Raw genomic sequence first — 12,202 nt, 5'->3', positions numbered from 1 at the left:
ACGAGGTGAAAAATTATATATATAATTCCGATCATGATGAACTAGATGCATAGGATAAAACTTTTGATGAAATTTCAATTTAAATCGGTTCAAATCACACGTTCCAATATCATCACGTAGCATATACCATGTCAATGCCTTTCCCTTCAAAGATAAAGGGAAAACCTTCTTCTTAACTTCATCTCCGGGTAAACCTGCAAGCTTAAATAATCCACAAACTTCATCCGCATAGATTAGGTGCATATTAGGATGAAGCGTTCCATCTCCTACATAAGGATTAGCTAGCAGTTTCTCTATCATACCCGAAGGAATCTCGTAATAATATTTTCAGTAGGTGCAGTAGGTTGAGGAGCAACTCTTTGTGCTTCCGGTTGAGGTGAAGATACCCCGAACAAACCCCTCAAATGATTATTTTCCATAGTAACAAGTAACAGTAAATTTCAGTATGTAATATAAATGTTTCCTTACCAAATTCCACTTACTAGAGGAACTTCACTCCCCGGCAACGATGCCGGAAAAGAGCCTTGATGACCCACACGTATAGGGGATCAATCATAGTCCTTTCTATAAGTAAGAGTGCCAAACCGAACAAGGAGCAGAAGGAACTGACAAGCGGTTTTCAACAAGGTATTTTCTGCAAGCACTCAAATTACCGATAACGAGTAGTTTGATAGCAAGATAATTTGTAACAAGTGAAAAGTAGCAATAGTAACTAAGGTGCAGCAAGGTAGCCCAATCCTTTTCCTTATAAAGGACAGGACGAAACGATCTCTTATAATAAGCTAAGCGTTCTTGAGGACTCACGGGAATCTCATCTAGTCACTTTCATCATGTTCGTTTGATTCGCGTTCGCTACTGATATATGTGGGTGGACCGATGCTTGGGTGCTGTTCTTACTTGAACAAGCCTCCCACTTATGATTAACCCCTCTTGCAAGCATCCGCAAATACTAAAGAAGAATTAAGATAAATCTATACATAGCATTAAACATATGGATCCAAATCAGCCTCTTGCGGAATAGCGCATAAACTAGGGTTTAAACTTCTGTCACTCTAGCAACCCATCATCTAACTACTACTCCACAATGCATTCCCTTAGGCCCAAAATGATGAAGTATCTTGTAGTCGACGTTCACATAACACCACTAAGGGAATCAACAACATACATATCATCAAAATATCGAATGAATACCCAATTCACATGATTACTTATGACAAGACTTTTCCCATGTCCTCAAGAACAAAAGTCACTACTCACACATCATATTCATGTCCAAGATCAGAGGGGTATTGAATATCATAATGGATTTGAACATATGATCTTCCACCCAATAAACCAACTAGCATCAACTACAATATGTAATCAACACTACTAGCAACTCACACGTACCAATCTGAGGTTTTGGTACAAAGATTGAATACAAGAGATGAACAAGGGTTTGAGATGAGATGGTGCTGGTGAAGATGTTCATGAAGATTGGTCCTCTCACGATGAGAGGGTTGTTGGTGATGACGATGGCTTCGACTTCCCCCTCCTTGAGGGAGTGTCCTCGGCGGAATCGCTCCGCCGAAGAGCAAAAGTGCCCCTGCCCAAGTTCCGCTTCAAGACGGCGGCGCTCCATCCCGAAAGTACTCCCCTTATATTTCTCTAGGGCAAATGAGCTTATATACCAAAAGATGGGCACCGGAGGCTGGCCAGCGGTCCCACAAGCTACCAGGGCGCGCCCTGGGGGTGGGCGCGCCCTAGTGCCTCGTGGGCACCTGGGTGGCCCCCTCTGGTACTTCTTTGCTCCAATATTTTTTATTTATTCCAAAATCAATCTCCGTGAAATTTCAACTCATTTGGAGATGTGCAGAATAGACATCTCTAACATAGATTTTTCAAGTCCAGAATTCCAGGTGCCAGCAATCTCCCTCTTCATGTAAATCTTGCATATTAAGATAGAAAGGGCATTAGAATTTCTCCATAAAGTGTTATATTGATTAAAGCACTATAAATAACAGTAGGAAAACATGATGCAAAATGGACGTATCAGTTAGCGACCCACGAGATTCGACCGGGATAGCAGAGACTTGGCACGGTAATAACGCTGAGGTGTGCGGTAAGCACGGGCTACATTAACAGACCAAGAAATTAGTGGTCAGATATATGGTCATACAAATTGTGCAGATAGTGTTGAAATTGTGTCGTGAGTGCCAGCTACAAGTTGGTGACTATATCTATCAAGTTTGACGCATCAAATATTGACTATGGACAATCTGAGAACGTGTTGGAAAATTTGAATGTCAAAATCTTGAAAAGTAATTGATCGTATATTCTGTGATATTTTGTGCACATGGTAAGTATGATTTACCTATGTAGAAGGAGACAAGGTGCTATAGCTGTGGGGCATGTTAAAGACTATTCAGAATAAATGTGAGACAACTGTGAATTTGAATTGAGATGGCTAAAGAGCAACGTAAAGTTCCTTCAAATTCAGACATGCAGTTAATAATAGCAAGGACGGTGATTTGAAAATTCTTGTTGTGGCAATATGCAAGTTGTCCACTTTCACGTAAATCATGGAAGATGCTAACATGATGACAATATAACATCGTTGACAGATTTGATGACTCTATGGTCGGTGTATGATGGTGTTGGATGGATACTTCAGAGATTGGGAACACCAAACAAGAGTGAAGACACACTCGGGATATTAGGAACACAAAACAAGAGTGCAAACAAACTCAATTGTTGTGGCTGCTTTGAATGTCACTGAGAAAAAGAAGCGACTATGTTGTAGGTCAAGTCATGTGAAGTCAAGAAAGTAGCAGTGGAGCTCATGATTGATGGTCAAAGTTTAAGTAACACCGAGATTCACGCATGAAGAGTACATATTCGTCAAGGGGAAGTGTATTTATGAATTGTGTTACAATTAAACTTGTAATTTGAAAAAGATAACGTGTTTGAGTCGGGCAGTGTAATCCCGTCTTATTATATAAAGGCGTCATGGGGTAGCCAAATAGACTAGAGACAAGCTAGTAGGCTAAACAAAGATCGCGAGGCGGTACGGGCCTCCGTGGCAAGGGTGACCAGACGGACCGATCATGACGGATGGTTGAAGCATCGGTTTGATGGTCTCAACGACCTTATCGTTGGTTGTGCAGCCATGCTTGGCAAGGATGAACGAACCGATTATGGCGGATGGTCGAAGTGTTGATTTGACGGCCTCAACGGACTTATCATCGGTTGTGTGGTCATGCTTGGCATGGGTGACCAATTTGGTCGTGACACATGGTCGAAGCGTCGGTTTGCTGGCCTCAATGGACTTATCGTTGGTTGTGCAATCATGCTATAAAGATGTAGCTATGTTGTCTTGCAGGTGTAACCATGTTGATGAACCTTGTTAAAAATTCACAATGTCATTTTCATGAATATGTGACTGTTTATCCTTGATGGATCGACACAATTTGGATATCTCAATAGATTGATGTATGTCTCAAATTATTATAACACAAGTAGATAAAAACAAATAGATTTGCACATGCAGTAATAGTCTCATCTATACTTTATATTTGTTTACTTTACTAATGATAAACTTTGTTAAATAAAATATAATTTATATATCTAAAAGAGTGAAACAATAATTTATCTCAACCTTATAATTAGGAATGGGATAATGCTAACCTCAATATGCAACCATGCATGAGAAAAGCTCCACCACCACATGCAACGATGCAAGGAAAAATAGTTTCATTCTATTGTTCTACTTATATTCAACAAACGTTTTACTAATTTACACAATCAAATATAATAAGTCCTGTGTGTTTTTAATTTTAATTAACGTGTTATTAATTTAAATATTTGTATTTCACACAATCAAATCTTATGAAAAATAGAATTTTTAACTTATTCCTGCAGTAACTCGCGAGGTATTTATCTAGTTAATTGAAATAGAGTTATTTGGAAGTGGCTAGACATCTCCCCACGTAAACAAAAGTAAATTTTAGATCTAGGTCAAACAAGATTTCTTTTTACTGAATGAGGTCTGAGAGCACCTACAGCCGGGCGCCTCAAAACCGTCTTAATCGCCCTGGCGGACCTTCCGGTCACCAAATTTCAATCCAGGCGAGCGCCTCAAACAGGTCAAATGCCCAAGCTGACCGACACCCCTCATATCCAGCCTAAATATGAAACGGATATGGAATGTCCGGGCACACTCGTGAACGTTATGGCCCAAAATGACTCCACTCCAGCCCCACGAAATATATGACGAAAAATATATGACGATCGACGAGCAAATCCTAATCAAACTCAGTCCGTACTCACTCCACCTCTTCAGTTCTCCCCCAAACCACTTCATCTTCCCCCGCCCATCATTTTCGACGGTGAATCTGACCTATCAAAGGAGGAGCTAGCGCTCCGCGTTGCCTTCGTCCGTCATGTTCGACGGTGAATCCGACCCATCGGAGGAGGAGCTAGCGCTCCGCATTGCCCTCCGCTGGTCGCTGCTGGATTGGGGTGACAGCTCTTTCGGGGCGTCGACGACTGGCTGGGTGGGCAGCAGCAACATCAGCTCAGTGGCGCCCCGCGCTCGTCTGACATGGGTCCTGCCAAGTACAACTAGTTGATTTTTAATACTGTTAGCGATGAATTTGCGCGACATCTTTCGTATTGAAGTATCGAACTATGTTATCTATGCCGGATTGCAACATCTTTTGTATCGAATTATCGAACTATGTTATCTATGCCGGATTGCTATGTGCTATGTTGAAGTACGTAGAAATTGTAGAAATTGAACAGGAGAAATGATGTCCGTCCGGTCACCTTCAGCAGACGCGTCCGGGCGCAGGAGTATAGGGATTCAAATTAGGTGACCGCGGCTGATGCTCTGACAAGGAGTACTACATCATTTATTTGGTGAAATTTGTAAATTATCGTTCACACTCAGGCCTCACATCTCAAACGGTAAACAATTAGCAAAACAGAGACAAAATTCTCGAAGTATATTAGCTTACGATTAACCAAGAGGCGAGATGCAAGCTACTACACAATACTCGGTATATAAATTAGCTTCAGCTTAGAGGCGCTCGAGCTCCGGGTTGTACACATCGCTGGGCTGCGGAACCTGCTTGTGCGGCAGCGGCTTCACCCCCTCCGCCGCCGTCTTCTCCTTCTCTTCCTCCTTCTCCAGCTTCGCTGCGCCGCCCCCACCGCTAACGACGTCGTCGCCTCCGCCTCGTTGCTTCTCCGCCGTGTCTGCACCCAGGAACTCGCGTGGCGCGCCACGGTGGGCAGCCGTGCCGTCGACCTCGCTTGCCTTCGCCTGCTGCTCCATGGCTGCACGCGTCCTGTATCGGTACGCAAAGGGCGTGTGTTACTTGCGTGTCTCTCACCGGCCGATTCCTCGACCGCTGTTTTGTAAGTGCGCATGCGCGCACTGTATGCCCGTGCTACGTGTGCAAGCATGCGAGCGCTTCGGCGGCCGCTGCGCCACGTCGGAAGGGTACGTGTACAGTGACCATCTGTCCTTGTCTCTCGGGACGGGGACGTAAGTGTGTATAATTTCCGAGCCAGTTTCACTTCCGTCTGATCAAGAAAAAATCATAAAAAGTTAAAAAAAATCATGATAGATAGTTTAGGAAAAATATCCTGTGCTCCAGGATAACCTAAGGACAGACGCTGATATCAACCGCTTGTTTCCCCTTCCCTGCGCTCCCCCGCGCCGGTAGCCACTCCGGCTCCGGCGGCCACCCCCCTCCCGGCGCCCATGGCGAGCCGCGTCCAACTCTCTGGCTCCACCTCCGTTTGTTCGTCTCCCTCGGCCGCTCCCGGCTCCGCTCGGCCTCCTCTGCCTCGGGCTTCGCCGCCCCCCGGCTCCGTTCCATGGTCGTGGTCCCTCCGCCGCCTCCCGCGCCTGGCCCGGAGGATGGGGGTGCGCCTTGGCAGCGGGTTCGTGGCCGGAAGGACCGCCGGCCGCCGGCCGTTCGCCCGCAAGGCGGTGGTTTTCTGCCGTCTCAGTCCCGGAGTTCGACCCTTCCGGTGGAGCTCCATGGTTGCTGCTACAATTGTGGCGAAGATGACGGCCATATCTCCCGCAACTGCCCCAATCCAACCAAGTGCGTCCATTGTGGCGGATTCAACCACATCTCCCGCGGCTGCACGCGTCCCCACCCTCGAAGCTCGTCGCCAGTGGAGGCCCGTCCGTCACCTGCGTTGCGCCCCCGCCCTCCTTCCCCGGCCGTGGCTGACCTTCAGTTCCCGCCGCTCCCCTCGCGCATCCCCTCGCCCCCGGCACGGCTCCCTCCGCCGCCGCCGGGGACCGTCCGCGTGGGTCTGCTGTGGAGCCAGGTTGTCCGTGCCGAGTCGTCTGGCAGTGTTGCGGGACCGGTGTTCTCTGTGTCGTTCGCCCCGGCGGCCTCTCTGGTGCCCCCGGTGGCTTCGCGGTACGTGGCGGACGACCAGATGGACTGCTGCTTCTTGGAGGCTGGGCCCGACATTCGCGTCCTGGAGGAGGAGCTCTCTCGCGCGGTCGTGGTCATCGTCGTGGGATCCCGGCAGGCGGCGGACCTCGCCGCGGCAGCTGCGGCAATCGTGGAGAAATTCGAGCTCAGGCCCCTGGACATGTCTATCAGGAGCTACTACCCGCAGGATTTCCTTGTGCTCTGCCATTCTGTGGAGCTTAGGAACCGGATTCTTCGCCGGGGCCGGGCTGGCACGCCTCTGTTTGATCTGCTTTTCTCACCCTGGTCTCGTCTCTCCGGTGCCACTGGCATTTCCATGCCGTTCTTCGTGTCGTTGATCCTCCATGCGGTCCCGGCCAACTCGTGAACAAGGCGCACGGCGGACACTCTCCTGCTCGGCCTGGGGCTTGTCGTCAAGGTTGCGGAGGCCACAGAATCGAGGCGCGACATGGCATGCTTTAGGGTGTGGCTCCGCACCGATCACCCTGCGCGTATCCCTGATCGGCGAATCCTTGTCGTCGAGGAGCCGGGCCGCAGGAGTGAACGTTCCCATCGCTCGGACTCTGAGGTGGATGCACTCTGGTACCCGGTTGCCATCACCCACGAGGCAGCTGTTCGTCTCGGGCCTCCGATGGATGTTCTCCCACCGCCGCCGCTGCCCCCCTCGCCGCCCTCGAAAGACGACCGTGATGATGCTCGGGGTGGCGGTCGGGGTGGTACTGGTGCACCTGGAGCTGGTTTCGACCATCGCGCTCCGTCGTCCTCGCCTAGGTCGCCGGCCGGCTCCTCGGCGGCGTCGGCCCCGTCGCCGGCAAATCAGCGGAACGTTCAAACTGGTGCCTTGCCCAGTCAATGTGGGCCAGTGGAAAGCCTGGGCGCGGACACGATCGGATCAGCTGCCGCAGTCTGGCTGTCAGCCTCAGTCGGCTCGTCAGAAGCGGACAGCGTTGGTGCGGTTCTCGAGGTTGGAACGCAGGAGATTGGCTCCCCCTCGACCTAGGCCCGCGTTCGATGGAAAGCAGGGTTGGCCCACGCGGCTCGTTGTCGCTCCCGCGTTCTGGCCATGGCTCTATGGTTCGGTGCGGGGGGCTGGCACGTTCAGAACCATCCACGGGCCCCCCTGCGCTGCCTGGCAACTTTGCGGCCCCATCGCCCTCGATCAGGATTTGGGATTGGGCTTTGTCCGTTCCGGCAGGACTGCATGGCTCGGTCCAAGTGATTCTCCCGTGCCCCGAGACAAAAAGTGACCATTGGGCCAGTTGCTCGTTGGATGGCTCAATCGATTCGGGGGGAGCAACCCCTTCGCCGTTGGGACCCGCAAGACATGCAGATGTGACGCAGCCATGCACGTCCAAAGAGGGTTGGTTTTTGGTCAGTCTGTCTGAACATGTCGATGCCATGTCTACCCCAGTGGTGTGAGTACAGGCTCAGCCTTCCTTCCAGGATCAGGTGGACCAGTTTTGCTCTGGGTTTGGGCAAACTCTCACCCCACTCCTCGCGCAACCACAAGCTAGAGCGGTCCCTAAGCAGCAAAGGAGGCCTAGGCAGAAGTGGCCACAAATCACTACTCCGCGCCGTAGCGTTCGGCTGGCCAAAGCGGAGCGTGGGTCTGGGGCTTCCAAGCAGCAGGCAGTTCTCATTCGGAAGCTCTGCCTCGCAAATGAAGGCAATGTGATCAGTGACGCGACACTTGAGGCCTACGTAGACTTGTTTGACAAACCGTTGATGGATTGCCACATCAAAGCGGTCCTAGCCTTGTTCGGATGGGATGCCTCTGCCTTTCCATTGTCGGGTAAGGATGAGTTGGTTGTGCAGGGCCAGTAGTTTGCTCTGCCGTGGTAGTGGTAGGCCTTCGCTATGTCGTCACAACCTCCGAAGATTCTTGTGTGGAATGTACGTGGGCTAAACTCCCCGGCTCGGCGGAGCTCGGTATACGAAGTGGTGGTTGCCTCTAGTGCAAGCATTGTGTGCCTCCAGGAGACGAAAATGGAAGTGATCATGGTGGATGTTGTTAGACAGTGTCTTGGCAATAAATTTGACGGTTTCTATATGTTCCCGCGGTGGGTACTCGTGGTGAGATTCTCCTAGCTTGGGATAGTGTGGTGGTCTCTATCTCAAATAGGCATGTCACGGCCAATACAGTCACTGGCCTTGTCACCCAAGATGGGACGCCCATGTGGTGGCTCACGGGGGTGTATGGACCCCAGGGAGATGCAGATAAGATTGAATTCATCCAAGAATTGAGGGACGTACGTGATCTGCATGCGGGTGCTTGGACAGTTGTGGGTGATTTCAACCTGCTCGTAAATCCCGAAGACAAGAACAGAGTCACGTTTAACCGCAGGATGATGGCGAGGTTTCATGCCTTCCTAAACCGGATGGAACTTAAGGAGCTTTATCCCAATGGCAGACGCTACACTTGGTCGAATGAGAGGCGGAACCCAACCATGGAGAAGATAGACCACATCTTCGTAACCAACTCCTAGGAAGATATTTTCCCTAGGAACTTGCTGACTGCCATGAGCACGGCAACATCTGACCACTGCCCTCTTTTAGTTGACCTTGATGTTGAATTCCAGATTGGACGGCGGTTCAAGTTTGAGAGCTTTTGTCCCAAAGCCGACGGGTTCATGGACACGGTGCGGGAGGCCTGGCATGCGGTCCCAGCTGAGGGAAACCCCTTTGTGGTCCTAGATAATAAGCTTCACGCCACGGCAAAAGCACTTCAAAGCTGGAGCGATAGATGGATTGGCAATGTTCGCTTGCAGCTCGCGATTGCTATGGAGGTTATTGGTAGGCTTGATGTGGCCACGGAATCGAGATCCCTCTCGGAGGAGGAACATGCCCTACGTAAGCTTCTGAAGAAAAAGTTGTTGGGGTTGTGCTCGCTCGAAAGAACTATCGCGAGGCAAAGATCACGTCTGCTATACCTCTCCGAAGGCGATGCCAATACGGAATTCTTCCAAAGGCAGGCCCGGCATAGGCAACGCAAAAATGTGATCACTGCCATGCAACACAATGGGGCAATGTACACTGGGCAGGACAATATTTCAGCTTTGGTGGATGACTACTATACTGGTCTGCTGGGGAGAGCTCCTCGTAGGGAGGTAGCGATAAACCTGGACTTGCTCGATCTTCCCTCCCTGGATCTTGCGAGCCTTGAGGAGCCATTCACGGAGTAGGAAGTGGAGAACACCATCAAGACGATGCCACTCGACAAGGCTCCTGGTCCGGACGGTTTTACGGGCAGATTTTTTGCCAACTGTTGGCACATCATCAAGGACGATTTCATGCGGGTGTTGCACCAGTTTCACTTGGGAGACTCGAGGGGCATGGCTGCCATCAACAAGGCACTCGTTACTCTCCTGCCGAAGGTAGCCGGTGCGGTGGATATAAAGGAATTCCGGCCGATCAGTTTGGTTAATGGCCCGATTAAAATTTTCGACAAGATCCTTGGCACAAGACTTGCGGTGGAACTTCCGAAGCTTGTGGGATGCCACCAAAGCGCGTTTTTCAAAGGGCATTCCCTCCACGATAACTTCATGCTCGTGCAATGCATGGCTCGACACCTTCATGCTTTACGGAGTCCTGCAGCCCTGCTCAAGCTCGACATTACTAAAGCTTTCGACTCTATTCAATGGCCATTCCTGATCAAGGTCCTGTGTCGTATGGGCTTTGGCCACAAGTGGCTGACCTGGATCTGTGGACTGCTCGATACCTCCTCCACGCGAGTCATGATAAATGGCCGCCCAGTCAAGCCAATCCTGGCGTGTCAAGGCTTCAGGCAAGGTGATCCATTGTCGCCGATGATATTCATCCTATGTATGGAGCCCCTCTTTGCGCTTTTCCAGTTTGCTCCCGAGCATTGCCTTCTTGCTCCCTTGGCTCGATCTGGCATGCAATAGCGCGGCTCAATGTTTGTGGACGATGTTGTGGTCTTCATCAAGCCAACTGAACTTGAGGCTGCAACCTGCAGCGTGATCTTGACTCTGTTTGGTCAAGCTTCTGGGTTGTCTGTCAATCTGGCCAAGAGCTTGGTTCTTCCCATTCGATGTTCTCCTGAGGAGATTGAGCTTCTATCTTCCATGCTGGGATGCCCTTTTTCCGCTTTCCCGTGCAAGTACTTGGGTCTGCCATTGACACTCCGGAAACAAAGCTCGGTGCAGCTCCAGCCGCTGGTGGATCATGTGGGCGACAGTCTGCCTCTGTGGAAGGCTGCATCTATGCCAAAAAGTGGGCGGCTCCTTCTAATCCAATCTATGCTTTGTGCAATCCCAATCCATTCCATGCTAGCGCTTGATCTACCTGCCAAAACCCTTGCGGCCCTCAACAAAATTTCCCGAGGCTTTCTGTGGTGCGGGAAGAAAGATGCCCAAGGAGGAAACTGTTCTGTCACCTGGGACGCTGTGTGCACGCCCAAGTGGGTGGGTGGCCTTGGGATCCCGAATCTTTAGTGGCTCAATAAGGCTCTGCGAGCCAGGTGGGCTTGGCTACAACATGCGGACCGAGCCCGATCATGGGCTGAGTTCAACATCCCTGTTCCGGCTGAAGCTCTAGGTTTAGTTCATGCGGCGGCACATACTACAATTGGCAATGGCAAAGCTACCCTCTTCTAGGATGCTAGATGGATGGACGGATGGAGAATTGAGGAGATTGCACCCGCAGTTCATAGCTTGATTCTGGACCAGATTGAAAGATCCAAGATTGTTGCTGATGCTCTACCCAATGATAGCTGGGTTCGGGACCTTGGCCCCAACCTCTCACCCCAAGATCTGAACGAGTTCTTGCGGTTATGGACCCTAATCTCTGGATGGCAGCTCTCGAACGATGTTGAGGATACACTTTCTTGGTCCTGGAGAAGGACGGACAATTCTCCTCTAGATCTGCCTATGCCGCTGGATTCATGGGGCGCATCGTCTCCCAGACAGCGGCTTTCACCTGGAAGTCGAAGGCGCCCTTGTGATGCCACTTTTTCACCTGGCTTGCCCTAAAGAACAGATGTTGGACCTCCGACCGGCTGGCCCGCCGTGGTTTACCTCACCAGGATTCCTGCCCACTTTGCAACCAAGATGACGAAACCATTCAGCACCTTCTTGTGGGCTGTGTGTTTTCTAAACAAGTGTGGCACTGGCTGGGTGGCCTCAAGAACAGACCTAACTTCGAGCCCCAGCACGGTGAAGGCCTTGGTGACTGGTGCCTCCGTCAGGATCGTCCATCTGCTCATCGTAGATCCACTCGCGCCAAATGCCTACTTGTCATGTGGTGCATTTGGAAGCACCGAAATGACATCGTGTTCAACGGAGCTACCCCGTCATTCACTGCGGTTTCACTTAGGATTAAGGAGGAGGGCGCTCTATGGGCTAGGTCTGGCCTTATGAGAGGCAACGCTATAGGGTTTGAGGTAGAAGATGGTGGACTGGATCGAGAGTAGTGTCTCGTGTGTATGGTGGTGTTGGTTAACCCCGGCATGTAAATTTTCAATGTAACCGTAGACTCGGGACTCTTCCTTCTTTCTTCTTTAATGAATGATACGCACACTCGTGCGTATTCAAGAAAAAAAAGGACATACGCTCCCGTGCGAGGTCTGCCACTGGATCTAGATCTAACGGTTATATAAAGATGCATAGGACCTGTACGTAGTTATCATACTTCCCGAGGTCTTTTGTAAAAAAGCGCGAGCTCTAACCCTAAATATTGAGTCTAAGATCGAACGGCTGAGGCATTCCAGAGCACCTAAGCTAGGTGCTCCCGGAGCACCA

The 12,202-nt window shown here is 50.4% G+C and overlaps 1 protein-coding gene across 1 annotated transcript; it reads right to left on the bottom strand.

The window, feature by feature from the left end:
* Positions 1-4,970: 4,970 nt before the first annotated feature.
* On the bottom strand, positions 4,971-5,343 carry LOC119305451. Its single transcript, XM_037581961.1, has one exon. It carries the CDS (start codon positions 5,315-5,317, stop codon positions 5,060-5,062), a length of 258 nt encoding a protein of 85 aa, XP_037437858.1. The 5' UTR covers positions 5,318-5,343; the 3' UTR covers positions 4,971-5,059.
* Between the last annotated feature and the right edge of the window lie 6,859 nt (positions 5,344-12,202).

Source organism: Triticum dicoccoides, chromosome 5B (genome assembly GCF_002162155.2).
Source record: "Triticum dicoccoides isolate Atlit2015 ecotype Zavitan chromosome 5B, WEW_v2.0, whole genome shotgun sequence".
NCBI classification, from domain to species: Eukaryota; Viridiplantae; Streptophyta; class Magnoliopsida; order Poales; family Poaceae; genus Triticum; species Triticum dicoccoides.
Note: the sequence above shows the minus strand (reverse complement) of the source record. Positions and strands in the feature narration are given on the sequence as shown.

Bases quoted from the DNA above. Each gene is read 5' to 3' on its own strand.
- LOC119305451 (XM_037581961.1), bottom strand. From the start codon at position 5,317: ATGGAGCAGCAGGCGAAGGCAAGCGAGGTCGACGGCACGGCTGCCCAC.